The following is a 17,882-nucleotide window of genomic DNA, read 5'->3' as shown; positions in this document are numbered from 1 at the left end:
GCCACCAGGGAAGTCCCTTGACAACCTTTTAAACTCAACAAAATTATCTTGTTACTTCTTTTCCTAACAATATCATGTTCAGATGCTACAAAATATTTCACAGTATGGTTACATCGCATTCTATTTTTTATTCACTATTTCAGATAATGTGGCATCCAGTATGTTTGTGTAAGAAATGTCAAGATATCTTTCACAGTTGTTAAGAGTTAACTTTTGGTGACTGGATCAAGGAGCGTGGTGATAAAAAGAACTTTCAGTCCTTTGTCTGTGTGTGTACAGACATATACATATTCAAAGTTTTACATCAATGTAGTTCAGACAGTCAGTTTCCTTATAGTTGGATATTTTAAATTATTTCTACTTTTTCACTATTGCAAGCCCATGCTTTGAGCATCAGCTCTAGATTTTTATACTCATTAATAGTCTTATAGTCAGACGCATCAGCCATTAAATTTTCAGTGTTTTTTCAGCCATTCATAGCCATCCATGTATGAGGATCTTTCTCCTTTTGGTCCCAAAGGCTGCTCTCTCTGGAGGCCAGGGAGAAAGGGCCCTACTAACTGGTTCTCTTCTCTCCCTCATTAGATGTGCTGTGGGAAGAAGGCAAGGCAGCCTTAGAGCAGTTGCTCAAGTTCATGGTGCACCCCGCTATCTCCTCCATCAATCTGACCACAGCCCTGGGCTCCCTCGCCAATATTGCCCGCCAGAGGCCCATGTTCATGTCTGAGGTGATTCAGGCCTATGAAACCCTGCACGGTAAGTTGGTCCCCTCCTTCTCCCCTTCGCCTGTCCACAGACCAGTCTCCTCTTTTCTGAGGAAATGTGAGCTACGTAGTGGGCCCATAAGGGATGCATCATCAGTCTAGTAGGTTGTGGACACAGGGAAGGATTCTCTAGGTTAGACATGTATATTTCGGTGGTTGCGTGTGACAGAAACTTGGTTCAAAGCTGATTTTAATATTGAGGTATGTGTGGGTGAAATGACCTGGTTGGTGTCTGTGAAGTACTTTAAAATACTCCAGCTCTTCCCTTCTCTCCCCCAAAAAGCAGGGAGGATCGATGTGCCAAGATCAGCAAAATATTGATGGGTACATGGTGATTCATTATACTGTTTTCTCTACTTTTGTGCATGTGTGAAAACTGAAAAGTCTGGAGTTGAGGCATGAGTGTGTGCAGATCATGAATCCCTCTGCATCTCCTGGCTCTTGTGTGTCTCTTTCCTTGGGGTAGCAAAGATGGCCCCCAGTTGTTACAGGCTTCCATTCCATCTCCTTGGCAACCCCATGGGAAAGAGAATGTCTCTTCCCAATCATTCCAGCAAAGGTCCAAGGGCTCATTGTTTCTGATTGGCCAAGAAGATATTGTGAGCCTATCTCTGAGCCAGTCACAATGGCCAAGAGATTGCGGTGTTCTTACCGGCCCTGAGTCTCTTGCCCACTTGGACTGAGAATGGAGCCGAGGTGGTTCCCTCAAAGGAAAATGGGAGTGTTGCTGGCTGAGGAAGTGGGAAGGGATGCTGGGCAGGAAAGATTGCAGGCATCCTCTTTCTCTCTGGAACAGGGGAGGCTTACTTGTCAAGGTGATCGTTAGACATTAGAAAGTCATTCTGGTGTCAGGGACCAATGATGAACTGTTGTGGCAGTTCAGTTGGGACATTCTGGAGGTGATTATAGCCTTCCCCAGGGCAAGCATGTTGGAATTTCCAGACCAGAGATGGAGGGAGATGTGACTGTGTTTAATGAAAGGGAAGGTGAGTTTTCTCGTTGTTTTAAGGTTGACTGATACTGAAGGAGACCTCTCAAGGGTTTTGCATATCAGCTTGTACAGGGGGAAGGCCATACATTAGATCTGAGAGCGAAAGAACTTTTCTAGGAGATGTCCGCCACCACTGCCCAAGATGGGGCTTGGGAAGTGAGGGTGGTAGGACCCCAGGAGCTCTGTCCACAGCGCGAAGTTCTTGCTACTTTCCTCACAGCCAACCTGCCCCCAACACTGGCCAAATCTCAGGTGAGCAGCGTGCGTAAGAACCTCAAGTTGCACCTGTTGAGTGTGCTGAAGCACCCAGCCTCCTTGGAGTTCCAGGCTCAGATCACCACCCTGCTGGTAGACCTGGGCACACCTCAGGCTGAGATCGCCCGCAACATGCCCAGCGGCAAGGATGCCCGCAAGCGGCCCCGAGACGACTCAGATTCCACACTCAAGAAGATGAAGCTTGGTGAGCTGAGGAGCTGAATCAGTCCTGGCAGGAGGTGGTGGCGGGGACTGACCACGTTCGAAATGTGTAATTATTTACAGGAAACTGTAAGCTAAATTTACATTACAAATTATGTTGTATAAATATGGTGACATATGATAAGTGATATCAAAGTAAAATTACTGAAGAATATAATACATTTACAAGTAATTATGAGTTACTTAAGTTATACAGGAAGGAGTAAAATAAATATAGTCTCTCTTTCATCCCTCACCCCAAAAATAACCACTTCACAAGTATTAACACTTAGATTTTCTTTCAGAAATGCCTTATATGTGTTATATGTGTAGAGTTCTCCTTTCCTGTGTTTCATTTATAAATCAAGTCTCTTTTTGAAGTAATTTTTTTTTTTTTTTTTTTTTGGCTGTGCCATGTGGCATGTAGGATCTTCGTTCCGAAACCAGGGATCGAACCCACACGCCCTGCAGTGGAATTGTGGAGTCTTAACCACTGGACCACCAGGGAAGTCCCTGAAGTAATTTTTTAATGGTTGTATTATTTATCAATAGTGTTGACCATGGCAACCTTCCTTACTGTAAAAAAAAAAATTTTTTTTAAGTGCTCGTTTGTTTCTAGAACATTTATGAAAGAATCGAGTTTTGGATTTCCCTGGCAGTCCAGTGGTTGAGACTCCGTGCTTCCACTGCAGCGGGTGCAGGTTCAATCCCTGGTCAGGGAATTGGGATCCCATGATGCAGCCAAAAAAAAAAAAATCAAGTTTTGTTTTCGTTTTTTTTTTTCACTTTGAAAAATAACTTATTTTGATATAAGGAGTGAGGTAGGGATCTATTTTTCTCCTCCTAATTAAGCACACAAGGCAGAGCGTTCTGTACCTTATATGTTTAGGAATTATCTTGGAGTTGTTTCTTTATGTGCACATGGAGATCTGCTGCATCCTTGTAATGGTGGCATAATAGTCTATAGGGTACATGGACCACTTTAACCAGTCCCCCAGTTGGTGGACATTTCATTTGTGCCCAGTTTTATAAAGTATGAAGATTGCTGTAGTGCACAGTCTTGCATGCGTGTCAAGTCATGAGACAAGTTCCTAGTAGTGGGATTGATGGGGCAGAGAGCTTATACATTTATTTTTTGCCAACCAATTTTATTTTTCTATTACTTTAAACTTTTCATTTTGAAATAATTTCGAACCTGCAGATAAGTTACAAGAATAATACCAAACACTCCTGTGTACCCTTCACAAGGTGGGGATCACACATTCCATTTACTTGTCACATGCCTTGAGTCTCCCAAATCATTTCCTCAGCCTTCTTCTTCTGTTTCATTACCTTGACGTTGTGAAGAGTCCAGGGCAGCTGTTTGGTAGAATGTCCCTCCTCTTGGGTTTGTCTGCTCTTGCCTCCTGATAGTATTCAGATTCTGCCACTTTTGGCACGAACACTGCAGAAGTGATGCCCCGACCTCCTCTGTGTGTTGTGAGGAGGCACATGATGTCAGTTTGTCTCATCATTGGTGATGGGAATTTTATCTCTTGGTCGAAGTGATGACCGCCGGGTTTCTCTAGTGTAAAGTACCCTTTTTCCCTTTGTAAATAATAAGCTGAGAAGAGATACTTAAAACTATGTAAAATACTAGTTCTGCTTCAAACTTTGTGTGGTTTTGGCATCCATTAATGATTGTTGCCTGCATCTGTTATTACTGTAATGGTTATAAAAAGGTTTCTTTCTACATTTATTACTTGGCATTTTCCTATAAGGAAGAGCTTTCTTTTTTTCTTCCTACTTTATTATTAGTGTGGACTTCTGGATTCTTATTTATTCTCTGGGTTATAATCCATTATTGTTGTTATTCATTTTGTTACTCAAATTGCCTTATATTTAGTAGCAGGAGCCTTTGAGCTGGCTCCTGTGTCCCTTTAATGTGTCCTGTAAGTTCTTTTGAGCATTTCTTACTTTCTGGCATAACAAGGTGTTCTAGACTCATCATGTACTTTCCTTACCCCAGCCTTCAATCAGCCATTTCTCTAAGGAGCCCTGGTTTCTTTCCTTTTCTTTCTTTCTTTTTTTTTTTTTCTGGTTTCTTTTAAGTAGGGAATAGTTTCAGAAACCAAGATCTGAGCCGTGGATGTGTCCATTACTGCTGGGTGCATTTAAATTCTTTTTTTTTGGCCGCAATGTGAGGCATGCGGGATCCCAGTTGCCCGACCGGGGATCGAACCCATGTCCCCTGCAGTGGAAGCTCAGAGTCCTAACCACTGGCCTGCCAGGGAGGTCCCTAAATTCTTGATAGCAGTTTTCCAAAAAATCGCACCAGCGTATACAACCCCAGCAGTGTGCGAGTGCCAGTTAACCCGTTCTTACCAGCCCTGGACATTTGTTAACTCTCTGGGTATAAATGGTATCCTAGGTCTCAGCTTGCTTTTTTGCATATGTTGGAGTCAGGCTGCATGTTGTTTTACATTTACTAGCTACTTGTATTTCTGTGAAGTGCCCGTTCTATTGTGTTGGTCAGCCTTTTGTAACTGAATTGTATGTGCCCTTAGTTAATGCAGGGTATCAACTCTTTGTTACATGTGTCACAAACTTGAAGAGACTGCATAACATATCATCATATTTTTGCCTTAATCTACTTAAATCATTACTCTATTGAACATTCCAGCTTTTCCACTCTTATAAATACAGCTTCAAGGAACATCTTTGCACACAAAGGCTTTTCTCTAAGGTTCACGTTAGTTTTTTCCCTTGAGCTAGAACTGCTGTGCTTGTAGTCAGCCAGCCTGTTATTGATAGAAGCTGTATGCCATATCTCTGTACAGTCAGTGTTGCAGTGAATTCTCTGTACATCTTACCTTAGCTATATCTGTAAGTTTTTAGGGTAGATATTTAAAAGTGGAATTGCTGTGTTGAAGAGGTGTGCACATTTAAAATATTGACCTACTATCAAACTGCCCTTCCAAAAGGCGATACCAGTTTACGTTTCCACAGTTCACACCCCTATTAACAACTGTCACTACTAACCTTTTTATTTTTTGTCAATCATATAGGCAAATTCGCTGTCTTATTAGGATGTTTTTACATTTTCCTGATTCCTGGTGAGGTTGAGCACTGTTTCAAACTTAGGTGTTTTTAAACAGTAAAGCTCTGTGAACTTATTACTTAACCTTTTTGTCTTTTGGAGCTTAGTTTGATCAGCCAGGCTGGTATGGCTTATTCCCATTTCCCAGATGAAGAGAACTGAGGCCTAGAGAGAGGCAGGTAGTTCCCCAGGGTCATATGGCACAGAGGTCTTCATCTGCTGCACTGCTTCTATTTGCTGAGGCTGCCTGGGAGCAGGGACCAGTGGGGGTGCCTGGGAGGAGGGGAGGGCTGCTGCCCTCTCTAGCGCCATCATCTTTTCTCCTTCTCTATCCCAGAGCCCAACCTGGGGGAAGACGACGAGGACAAGGACTTGGAGCCAGGCCCCTCAGCGACCTCGAAGGCCTCGGCCCAGATCTCAGGCCAGTCAGACACAGATATCACAGCCGAGTTCCTACAGCCTCTGCTGACACCTGACAATGTGGCCAATCTGGTGAGGATGGGTGGGGGCCATTTCCCACCAGGCAGGGAGGAAGGGTCTCTAGTCTTTTCTCTGCCCCTCCGCTCCACACTGCCCACCCTTTCCAGATGACATCAGACCTGAAACACTTTTCTGTTTTCAGTGTGGGGAGGGTGTGGTCCAGTGGGCCTTCCTCGCTTTGGATGGACCTCTTCTTGCATGATCTTTACTCCTTCAGGAGGTTACTTGTCACTGCCCCCGCCATCCCCCTTTGGGTTTTCTGAGTCTCCATCTAGACCCACGCACTCGCACTCTCTCTCCTCTCCTTTGCAGGGAGGGTCTGTTAACTGGAGAGTGAACCCCATGACTTGTTTGCCAGGTGGTGTAGGATTGGCATCGGTGGGGTGGGATGACCAGTGTTTTCTTTGGATTTTCAAAGATGACCTGCTTCAAAGTGAAAGAACCACTGGTTTGAGTTGATGAGGGGAGCTGGAGTGGTGGGGTGTCTCACATCAGTCCTCTGGCTGTAGCAGCACCGAGACCTTTCTGTTGGGTGCTCGTGGAGAATAGATACCTCTTCCCATGCTCAACAGCAGTCACCATCAGCTTTCCCTTCTCTCTGCCTAGGGCCTCCAAGGGGCTTGGTGGCTGCGTGATGGGGTGGCGAGGAGCTGTCCCCAGCTCAGGTCTCTGGTGAGCTCTGGGCCTGGGCGCGCGGCCACCTCCTGCACCTTTCTCGCCTTGGGTGTTTCACGGGCACCTCGGACCTAACGTTTCAAAACTAAACTTGGGAGATTTCTCCGCCGACTCTTCTACAGGCCCACGGCCCCTCCTGTGTTCTTGGCACACATGCCTCTCGTCCCCACACCAGAAACTTGGGAGCTAAACTCTTTGCCTCCCCCTCAGGCCGAGTCTTTCCCCTCTTCTCCATTCCCCATGGCCCATGCCCTCTCCAGGCCCCACCCTTTTCACACAGAGAACTACCTGCTTGTTCCCTGGCTCTGCCTTCCACTCTCCCTGTGGCAGGCAGAGGCATGTTTGTAAAGTACAAGTCATGATGCTCCCCTGCTCAGATCCCTGCCAAAGCTTTGTTTCCTTCCAGATAAAACTTAAATTCAACTTGCCTTAGACCCTGTCTGATTTGGCTTCCATTAACTTGTTGTACCTTATCTATCCCTGTCACACTCCGGGAAATTGTCTTTGTCAAATTATCAGCATGAAGTTCATAAGATTCTTTTATTTTTATAATACCTGCTGTCTCTGTAGTAATGTACCACTTTTTTGTCCCTAATACTGTGTCCTTCCTCTTTTTTTGTTTATTCTTGCTGTAGATTCGGTTGGTTTCAGTCATTTCAAAGGACTGGCTGTTAAGTTTTGTTGATAATCTTTTGTAACCTTTTCCGTTTTATTTCTGCTGTCTTTATTTCTTTCATGTTACTTTCTGTGAATGTTTTTCCCCAAGGTTAAATGCTTGGCTTATTAGTTTTCAGTTTTCTTTTCCAGTGTAAGCATTTAAGGATCTGATTTTCCATCTAAGTACCGTTGTAGCTGTATCTTACACATTTTGATTTGTAGTTATTTCATTATCTTTCTGTGCTATTATTATTTAAGAGCATGCATTTAAACTTCCAAGCCTGTAGGGAGTTTGAGATTATCTTTTGTTACCAATTCCTGACAGACATGGATGTGCTCTATTAGGATACTGATTTTTTTTTTTTTAAGTCAATTTCTGGTTCATATTATACTGTGTCACTGAACCTCCTTCCGCTCACCGGGCAGGGTACCAGCTCTGCTGCCTCTTAGCCTTCCTGTACTTGGAATATATTACCCCCCAACCCCTCGCTTGCAAGACTTCACTCTGTGTCACTCTGATTCTGGCCCTTCTCTCAATTCTCAGCCTATGTGCCACTGCCCTGGGGAGCCAAAGCCATCCCTGGCACCCTTTACTTCTTCCCTCGTGCACCACACTGCATCGGTACTTGTCTTCTCTCTGACTTGTGCAAGAATCTGCGCTGCATGAGAGCAGGCCCAGGTCTGTCCTAGTCACTGCCATTTTGCCAGCATTGGCCTGGGTGTGGAACGAATATTTGTTGAGTCAATAAGTAAGGGAAGGTTCCTTTTCCTGGGCATCTTGCAGGTCCTCATCAGCATGGTGTACCTGCCTGAGGCCATGCCCGCCTCCTTCCAAGCCATCTACACCCCAGTGGAGTCAGCAGGCACTGAAGCCCAGATCAAGCACCTGGCTCGGCTCATGGCCACACAGATGACGGCCGCAGGACTGGGGCCAGGTGAGCGTCACATGGAGCTGACCAGGGCCAGGGGTTGGCACTGTGGCCACTGGGTTCTCCTTAGTGGAAGAGCACCTCTTTGTAGTGCTGCAGATGGAAAATCATGCGATCTTAGGTGTAAATAGTTACAGGTCCCATAGATACAGTGACCACTCAATAGTTTCAGGCCCTGGGCTTTGAAATCCAGCAGACCTGGGTTTGAGGTCTGAGTTGAACGAGACTACCTCAGCCACTTAATAGCTGTGTGTCTTTGGTCAAGTTACTTAACCTCTCTGAGCCCCAGGTGGTTTCCGATTCTAACAGTACTATTGAGGTATAAATTATGTACAGTGAAACACACAGCTCTTAAGTATACACTTTAGTGAGTTTTCACAAAGTGAACACACCAGTGTAGCCATCACCCAGATGGAGAAGGACTGTTACCAACACTCTGGAAAATTCTTTCTTGCTCCTTTCCAGTCGACACTCAAAGCATCCCCTGTCCAGAGACAACCACTGTGCTGACTTCTGTCTCCACAGATTCGTTTTTTCTAGTTTTGAACTTCTTGTAAATGGAATCATAGAGTCTGGCTTATTTTGCTCAGCATAAGGTTTTGTTTTGTTTATAAATTTATTTATTTATTTATGGCTGTGTTGGGTCTTTGTTGCTCTGCGGTGGCTTCTCTTGTTACAGAGCACGGGCTGTAGGCGCACGGGCTTCAGTAGTTGTGGCACGCAGGCTTCAGTAGTTGTGGCTTGCGGGCTCTAGAGCGCAGGCTCAGTAGTTGTGGCTCACAGGCTTAGTTGCTCCGTGGCATGTAGGATCTTCCCGGATGAGGGATCGAACCCGTGTCCCCTGCATTGGCAGGCGGACTCTTAACCACTGCGCCACCAGGGAGGTCCCATCAGCATAAGTTTTTGAGGTTCATCCATGTTGCTGTGTGAACCAAGAGTTTATTTTTTATTGCTCAGTAGTCTTCATTATGTGAATAGGCCACTGTTGGTTTATCCACACTCCTCTGTTGATGGACCTGTGGATTGTTTATAGTTCTTGGCCATTGTGAATAAAGCTGCTGCGAACATTTGTGTATAGGTGTTTTGATGCACATGTGCCCTCATTTATCTTGAGTTTATACCAAGGAGTGGAATTGTTGAGTCGTGAGTTTGGGTATGTTCAGTGCTATTCGAAACTGCTCATCAGCTTTCCAAAGTGGCAATACCATTTACTACTCCCACCGGCAGTGAGTGGACATTTCTAGTTTGAGTCTCCGTTGTTGTATTGCAAAATGGGGATGAAGAAGGTACCTGCTCCAGAAAGGCATTTTGCAGATTTAAATGAGTTTTGTGTGTACAAGGCTTAGAGTAGAACCTGTCTCACAGGAGGTCCTTGGGTGGGAGCGGGTGGGTCTGACATGCCAAGAGCCTGTTTGCTGCCTCCCCCTCAGGCGTGGAGCAGACCAAACAGTGCAAGGAGGAGCCCAAGGAGGAGAAGGTGGTGAAGCCGGAGAGTGTCCTGATCAAGCGGCGCCTGTCAGCTCAGGGTCAGGCCATCTCGGTAGTGGGCTCCCTGAGCTCCATGTCCACTCTGGAGGAGGAAGCGCCCCAGGCCAAGAGGAGGCCAGAGCCCATCATCCCCGTCACGCAGCCCCGGTGAGTCCCCTTGCAGGTGCTGGTGCAGGACTAGAGGCCTGGTTCTTGGTGTGTGTGTGACAGACAAAGACACATAAACAGAGATCGGTCTGGATGAGGGTCTGTCTGATTCCAGAGTCAATGCCCTAACCACTAAGGCTTAGCTGTTGTTTTCTTTTAGAAAAAACACCCTTTACTTATATCTAAAATTGGAATGGGATGATAGTATCTCTCTCTAAGGATGAGGGAGAACTAAACGAGTTCACAGTGATGGTTAGATGATTAAATCAGATAACTCTTGGGGTGGACAGGGATCATGATGTAGAAAGCGCTGAGCATGATCCTAGCGCGTAGGGAGAGCTGCTGGTTGCTGCCGTCATCGTCCTCATCATTACCTGCCTGAAAGACCACAGAATCCAGCCAGTCCCTGTCCTGTCCCCAGCCAAGGCTTGCTAACAAGGCCCTGCCTGATCTGCTGCCCCTCTGAGCTCTCCATTCCCCTTCCTCCCTCCTCCAGTCACACCAGCCTCTTGGTATTTCTTGAACAGCCAAGCAGGTTCCCACTTGAAGGCCTTTGCACCTCCTGTTCCCTCTGCCTGGAAAGCTCATCCTCCAGATATTTGTGGATCTTATTCCCTCGCTTCACTCAGATCTCCAGTCACACGTTGCTTGCTCCTTATAGAGGCCTTCCCTGAGATGCTGTTTACAAAACCGAAATAGCATCCTCTTCCTTCCCATTACCCTGCGCCCTGCCGTGCCTCAGAGTCACAGGGGAGCTGGAGAGACAGTGTGGGGGGTGTCTTTGTATGTATGGCCTGGGGTGGGCCTGGGCTCCAGAAAGGGTGTTCCGAGTCACCGTGTCCCTGTCCCTACTCTCCCATGTAGGCTGGCAGGCGCCGGCGGGCGCAAGAAAATCTTCCGTCTGAGTGATGTGCTGAAGCCCCTGACAGACGCCCAGGTTGAGGCCATGAAGCTGGGCGCTGTGAAGCGGATCCTGCGGGCTGAGAAGGCCGTGGCCTGCAGCGGGGCAGCCCAGGTGTGCCTCTGTACCCCCCAGCCCATCCTTCCAGTCCCTCTCCCCAAGAGTCTACCTCACATCCCAGCAGAGAGACAGGCCCCGGGGTCAACCTCCCTGGCTCCAGATTCCAGCTCTGCCGTTCACTGGCCACTTCTCCAAGCCTTACTCTGTCGTCCCATAAAACGAAGAGATAGCAGCTCCACACAAGTGACAAGGAGGAGGAAACGTGTGGACACGCATGCGCTCTCACCCAGCACAGGGTGGCTGCAAGGAAGAGCCCTGCGAGTGCGGGCTGCCATGATGCTCTTTCTTCCTTGTGATTGACAGTATTCTTGTTCGTTAGCTTCAGAAACACTCACACACCTGCTTTAAATCCTGATTCTGCCACTTCCTGGGATTGTAACCTCAGTCGAGCGACTTTTTCCCTATTTTTTTGAAGTTTATTTTTAATTAACCAAATAGTATATGAACGTATTCTCTCTGTTAAAAAAATATTTCCAGGCCACAGAGGGCCTGTAAGTCTCCTTTGGCCCGCACTGCATGCCATCCCCTCCACAGAGGCGACCAATGTACAAATGAAGGGAATCCTTCAAGATCTTTTTCTGTGTACCTAAGTATGTAGATATTACTCCTAGAAATTTAGATATTTATATTTTAGATACATTTTAGATATTTAGATATATTTTAGATATTTGTAATTTCATATATTTACAATTTAGATATTACTCCTAGAAATTTTAGCGATTACTTCTAGTTTTATTCCGTGATGATTACTGTTTTTCTCCCTTTTCATTTTTTTTTCTTCCATACAAATGAGACCTACTGAGAATAAGGTTCTTCACCTTTCCTTCCTCACTTAACACCGGGTCTGCGCTGGGGGTCCCTGAGGCTGGGCGGGAGTAGTTGCAGGGCACCATCGTGGGGTGCCTGGGATTGCCCACCCCCGCGCCAACACAGACCCTTGCTCGCGTCAGGTGCGCATAAAGATCCTGGCCAGCCTGGTGACTCAGTTCGACTCGGGCCTGAAGGCCGAGGTCCTGTCCTTCATCCTGGAAGATGTGCGGGCCCGCCTGGACCTGGCCTTTGCCTGGCTCTACCAGGAGTACAACACCTACCTAGCAGCTGGTGCCGCGGGCACCCTGGACAAGTATGAGGACTGCCTCATCCGCCTGCTCTCCGGCCTTCAGGAGAAGCCAGACCAGAAGGATGGGTGAGGGGGATGGCCCTGCACCCTCCTGTCCCCAAGAGTCCCCCCACCTGTGTCCTGCCTTTTCTTTCTAGTTTCTGACCACTTCTGTCTTCATCGGCACCCGAGTCAATCCTCCATGCGCCTATCCCAAGTCCCCCTTCTCTCCCCACTCTCCCCACACGCAGACAATGTCACCTCACTGTAGGCTCTGGGTCACGTGCCCTGGGCTTGTTTCCCAGCTCTGCTGCTTGCTCTGACTGACCTGTGTCACTCAGTTCTGGGCCTCCGTTTTCTCATATAATATAGAATAAATAACAGTGCCTGTTTCAGAGTCTTGTTCTGGGGGTTGACTTCTCACCATCCCCATCTCTTGCCTGAATCAGTTCTGTGGCTTCCTCCTTGTCCTTGACCTCCAATTTATCCATTCTCCACACAGCAGCGCAGGTGACATTTTATAATGTAAATACCGTGTTGTTATTCCCCACTAAAAACCTTCAGTTGTCCTCCAGATAAAATGCAACTTTCTTACTGTGTTTTATGAGACCTTGTGTAATCCAATCCCTACCAACTTCTTTAGCCTCCTTTCTTACCTCTCTGCTTTTTCCTGCCCCCAATCTTTAGCCGCACTGGCTGGCCTTCAGTCTTCTGTTCCTCAAACATGATGAGTTTAGGGCTTGGCACTTACTGTTCTCTCTACCTGGAATGCTGTCCCCCTACTCCTTGCATGGCTGGCTCTTCCTCATCTGCCAGCATTGACTAAAGTGTCATCTCAAAGCAGCCTTTCGTCTAAAATCACGTCTAAAATAGCAACACCCTTTCCAGCCCCCATCATTCCCTCCCATTGCTGTATTAAACGGCCTTCTCAGCCCGCAGCTAGAAATCCCCATCTGACAGAGGGGAGAAACTGAGTTTCAGAGAGGCAGTCTCTGCCCAAGACACCCACCTGGCAGCGTTTGAACCCTGCTCTGTTGCCTCCAAAGCTTGTACCCAGGGGGTTGAGCGAGCTCTCTGTGAGGCGGGGGGCCCTGCCAGCTGTGAGCTGCGATCAGCAGGACAGGGAAACCAGGGGGCCCCTTCTCTGCAGCCGTTCACTGTCCCTCCCTCTCTGGAAGGATCTTCACCAAGGTTGTACTGGAGGCGCCGCTGATCACTGAGAGTGCCCTGGAGGTGATTCGCAAGTACTGTGAGGATGAGGTGAGGATGGGCGGCAGATCTGCCTGCATCCCCAACATTGTGGTGCGGGCAGGAGCCCGACTTGTTGCAGCCTGTGGCGGGGGGTTCTGTGAGGGACCAGGAGCTTTTGTCTAGGACCAGATCTGACTGAAGCAAGGGAGACACCCTAAAGGCACACCGCGGGTGCCTTCAGCTCTGGTTCCCTTCCTTCCTGCTGCAGAGTCGCACCTACCTGGGCATGTCCACTCTTCGAGACCTGATCTTCAAGCGCCCGTCCCGCCAGTTCCAGTACCTGCATGTTCTGCTAGACCTCAGCTCCCATGAGAAGGACAAGGTGATCCCCCGTCGCCCTTTGCTGGGTTACACTCAGTCCTTCCTCTGTCCCAAGTAACCAGCCCAGTCTTTTCCACATTCCCCTGAAAGTTTCTGGGCCTAATGTCCTTCTTGCAACAGTTTTTTGGTGGTGGTGGTGGTTTTTCCATTTACGATGGCATGAGGCTGCTTAGAATATACACACATATATACACTCACCGCCTCCCAGGAAGGACAGTCCCATTTTCGCTCTTATTCCACCCGTGTTGGTGCGCCCCTCTCAAGGCCTGGTGGTGTGCTGGAACCTGGGGGAGCGCTGACCAGGAGGGGAGCCATTGTGGCCCACACAGTGTGTTCAGTGCCAGGAGTGGAGTAGGGTGTGCGGTGGCGGAACCCTGGAGGCTGAGGAAGGGAGGTGGTCTAAGGAAGGCTTCTGGAGGAGGGGTCGTGTGAGCCAAGACCTGAAATATTAGTCGACGGGTGTTCCCTGGACGGAGGGAACAGCATGTGTGCATGTGTGTGATTGAGAGGGCCCTTGGTCCACCCTGCTCCAGCCTCCTGCCAGCTCCTTTCTGATGTCTTGTGTCCATTCATTCAGCAGACCCTCACTGTACACCCTGGCTCAGCCCTGTGGTGCTTTTGGGGACAAATCACTGCCCCAGACCAGGCCCTGTCCTCATGGCTCCCAGCAGGGGATGTCTGAGTGAAATAGGATACAGCCAGTGACAGGCACGCCAGGCAGTGGGAACCTTTTGTGCCAGGTCTCAAAGCCAGGGAGAACGCTGTTACTTTTGAGGAACTGAGGAAAACTCCTTCTGGTTGGAGTAAAGCAAGCAAGGCAAGAACGATAAGAGGTGGGGCTGGGCAGGTAGATGGTGAGGTGGTGCAGGGCCCTGAGGTTGGCCAGGAAACCTCTCTTCCAAGCCGGTGACCAGTCTTGGGCACAGGTAAGTCAGCCCATCTGGGCCTCTCTCAGACTTCGGCTTGTTTTCACACTGGTGCTGCCAAGCTCAGAACAACTGTCTTCCCCTCCACCATCTTCCCCCACTCTCTCCTCAGGTGCGTTCCCAGGCCTTGCTATTCATCAAGCGCATGTACGAGAAGGAACAGCTACGAGAGTATGTGGAGAAGTTTGCCCTCAACTACCTACAGCTCTTGGTCCACCCCAACCCGCCATCTGTGCTCTTTGGAGCCGACAAGGACACAGGTTTGGTGCAGGTTCTTCAGAGGTGTATTGAGCACCCGCTGTGTCTCAGGCTCTGGGCTGGGTCTTGGGGACAGAGCTGGATCTAAGCTGAGCCCTTCCCAGCCTGCTAGAGAAGACAGCCAGACAGTAATAACCAGAACGAGCAGGCCTCAGGTGGCGAAACTAGGAGTCTGTGGAAGCCCAGAGGGAGCGCCTGACCCAGCGTGAGGGGTCAGGGAGAGCATCCTGAAGGAGTAGACAGCTGAGCTGAAAGCCGAGGACAAGGAGAGCTAGACACTGATGGGGCTCCAGGAAAGGCCAGGCCGGATCATCGCAGGCCAATTTCCTCAGCAAAGCTCTGGGTCCTCCAGAATTGCAGACAGGGAGACCCGGGCCCCAGGGGAAGGGACCATTAAATTGGAAGGTTCAGGCTGTGGCAGGAAGCACAGGGCCTTCGAGGAGCACAGGAGCCCTGGTGCAGCCTGGGTGCCAGGAAGGCTTCCCAGGAGAGGTACTGGCTATGTGAGACCCAGAGGAGGAGGTACAGAAAGAGGAGTTGGGCAGCAGTGTTGTAGGCATCAGAGCAGCACATGCAAAGGCTCCAAAGTGGGGGCCCTGGGGGACTGTCAAAAGTAGGGTGTAACCAGAGCACACAACCCCAGAGGCAAGGCCACCCTGAACAGGACCTGGCAGGTGGAGCAAGGTGAGGAGCTGGGGGTTTATCCTGAGGGCATAGGACAGTCGTGGGAGCACTGAGCAGGGGAGGGACAGGGTCAGAACTTGGAAAGATCTCTCTTACCGCCTTATGGATTGGTGGTCAGAGGAGACCAGATGGGAATTTAGTGCAGAGACTTCTGAAAGGGGAGCAGTCCTGGTTCCACCCCATTTCCCAGATGATTGGCTTCCTGCCCAAACAATTTGCTTCCCAGGCCCGCTCCCTTATGTGCCTGTCCCCCAAGAAGAGCCAGATGCTGGGGGTGGGAGGGGAGTGGGGCCGCCCTGATCTTCACCCCCTGCCCTATTAGAGGTGGCAGCGCCCTGGACTGAGGAGACAGTAAAGCAGTGTTTGTACCTCTACCTGGCCCTCCTGCCTCAGAACCACAAGCTGATCCATGAGCTGGCAGCCGTGTACACTGAGGCCATCGCTGACATCAAGAGGACAGTGCTGAGGGTCATCGAACAGCCGGTGAGGCCCCTGAGCCCACCAGGCTCTGCCCACCCATGGGTGGGGCTCAGTCCCCAACTCCAGCCCTTCCCCTGGTATATTCTCCTTGTGTGTGCTGAGCACTAAGGGTTGTCACCCCAGGCTGAGCAGCTGTGTCACTTGCGGGTAGTCCACACTTCCATCTGCTCCTGAGAAGACAGCAGGGTAACCCCGCAGTTAAGAGCCTAGAGTTGGATGGACCTAGGTTCACATTCCGCCTCTCACTTTCTCACTGCGTAAACTTGCAGCCTTCAGTAAAAACGGGGAAGACAATTCAGTCCCCCAAGCTTGTTGGAGGGATTCCGTGACCTCATGCATGTAAACATCTGTGTCACTGTTATCATTTATGAGCTGTCCTTCCCCTGCCTTGCTGACAGGAATCTTTAGTTGTCATTGCCTAAGTCCCTCCTGCTCCTCTCTGGAACCCCAGGGTCACCCACAAGAGAAGCATCTCAGTTACAGACTGGCCCCTAAAATTCAGAACGTCTGCCGTTCCGATTTGTAGCTGGGTTTGAAACTACTTTTTCATATTTCTGTCGCTGACGTTTTATTACTGAGAATTTCCAACATAAACAAAAGGAGAAAGTGTGGTACATTAATTCCCACATACCCACCCCCCAGATTCAACAGTGTCTTTACCTGTAATGTGGGGGTAATAGGCTCGGTGTGAGGAAGAAGCAGATTCTTCTCCCCATTCTCAAGGTGAGCCCACCCAGACTCTGAGCTCTTCGAGGGCAAAGACTGGCAGTTCCACTTGGAATTGTAAAGATTTATGGGGCAGAGGAAGGCATGAACCCTTGAAGCCTGGCCCTCTGCTCCCTGTGTTTGGCGTTTGTGGTGGGTTGGGGGGAAGCCTGCAGAAGCAGCAGCAGGTCCGAGCCCTGGTCTGAGCACGCAGCCAAGCCAGGGCCCTGGCAGTCACAGAGGTGGGTGGGCAGGGCGCCTACAGAAGCCAGAAAAGTCTTCACCGAGGAACCGAAGGACAGGTTGGGCATTAAAGCTCAGGTTAAGTCAGAGATGGCAGAGAGAAGGCACGGTCTGCCTAGAAGGGCAGCATGGGTGAAGGCTCAGGAGCTGCAGGAAGCCTGTGTCTGTGTGAGATTGGGTGGAAGAGACGGAGATGCTTCTGCCCAACGCTCCCTCCCCTTCCCCCCACTTCTGTGAACGCTGTCACCAATACTTTTTTCCCCTGTTTTATTGAGATATAATTGACATATAACATTATCTTAGTTTAAGGTATACAACATAGTGATTTGATATATGTATATATGGGGAAATGATTATTACAATAAGTTTGATTTACATCCATCACCTCACAGAATTAACGATTTTTTTCTATTGAGAACTTTTAAGATCTACTCTCTCTGTCGCCACTTCTTACTCCCAAGTCCCAGCATCCACCCGGCCCCTGACACCTGGGCCTCCCCGAGCTCTCACCCTGGGCCCCTCATCGTCCTCACATCACCTAGCCCCTTCCCCGGGCCTTCCCTGTCATCCCTCTCTCTACATCTAGATCCGAGGAATGGGCATGAACTCGCCCGAGCTGCTCCTGCTGGTGGAAAACTGTCCCAAGGGGGCAGAGACACTGGTCACACGTTGTCTGCACAGCCTCACGGACAAAGGTGCCCCCTGGGACCCTACCTTTCATCCTTTTCTTCCATTGCCCAGGTCTTCCCCATTTCCCCTTCCCCGGGCCTGGGGATCAGAGCTGCTGGGTCCCCAGATGCTTGGCCCTCTTGTGAGTCTCTCCCCATCCTTGGGCCTCAGTTTCTCCATGTGGAAGAGTGTATTGCTAAATGCACTTGAGAAAGCAAGGGGCCAAGGACTTCTGCTCTGAAATGGAGTTGCCCCTCCCTGCCCCCCCACACACCCACCACCATTTCTCCTCCTCCTCGGAGCTCACCTTCACCCCACCACCCCCAACACCTGTGCCTCCTGCTGCTTCTACCTGCAGTCCCACCCTCCCCAGAGCTGGTGAAGCGGGTCCGGGATCTCTACCACAAGCGACTGCCCGACGTCCGCTTCCTCATCCCTGTGCTCAATGGGCTGGAAAAGGTATGGAGCTGGATGCCTCGATGCCCCCACTGACGAGGATGTGGCAGGGCAGGGGTGGGGAGGAGGTAGGCAGGTGCCCATGTCAGATGCTTGTAAACAC

The 17,882-nt window shown here is 49.4% G+C and overlaps 1 protein-coding gene across 1 annotated transcript in view; it reads left to right on the top strand.

The window, feature by feature from the left end:
- Window positions 1-17,882, top strand: part of SYMPK (symplekin scaffold protein) — a 35,856-nt gene that overhangs the window by 9,875 nt on the left and 8,099 nt on the right. The window contains exons 8-20 of the mRNA XM_012533591.3: window positions 586-756; window positions 1,976-2,215; window positions 5,628-5,782; window positions 7,887-8,037; window positions 9,462-9,666; window positions 10,531-10,681; window positions 11,638-11,873; window positions 12,965-13,046; window positions 13,246-13,359; window positions 14,397-14,544; window positions 15,549-15,709; window positions 17,241-17,349; window positions 17,682-17,782. Coding sequence (XP_012389045.1) covers window positions 586-756; window positions 1,976-2,215; window positions 5,628-5,782; window positions 7,887-8,037; window positions 9,462-9,666; window positions 10,531-10,681; window positions 11,638-11,873; window positions 12,965-13,046; window positions 13,246-13,359; window positions 14,397-14,544; window positions 15,549-15,709; window positions 17,241-17,349; window positions 17,682-17,782 — 2,024 coding nt within the window. The remainder of the gene's footprint in view (window positions 1-585; window positions 757-1,975; window positions 2,216-5,627; window positions 5,783-7,886; window positions 8,038-9,461; window positions 9,667-10,530; window positions 10,682-11,637; window positions 11,874-12,964; window positions 13,047-13,245; window positions 13,360-14,396; window positions 14,545-15,548; window positions 15,710-17,240; window positions 17,350-17,681; window positions 17,783-17,882) is intronic.

The sequence above is a fragment of the Orcinus orca genome, chromosome 20 (assembly GCF_937001465.1).
Source record: "Orcinus orca chromosome 20, mOrcOrc1.1, whole genome shotgun sequence".
NCBI classification, from domain to species: domain Eukaryota; kingdom Metazoa; phylum Chordata; class Mammalia; order Artiodactyla; family Delphinidae; genus Orcinus; species Orcinus orca.
Note: the sequence above shows the minus strand (reverse complement) of the source record. Positions and strands in the feature narration are given on the sequence as shown.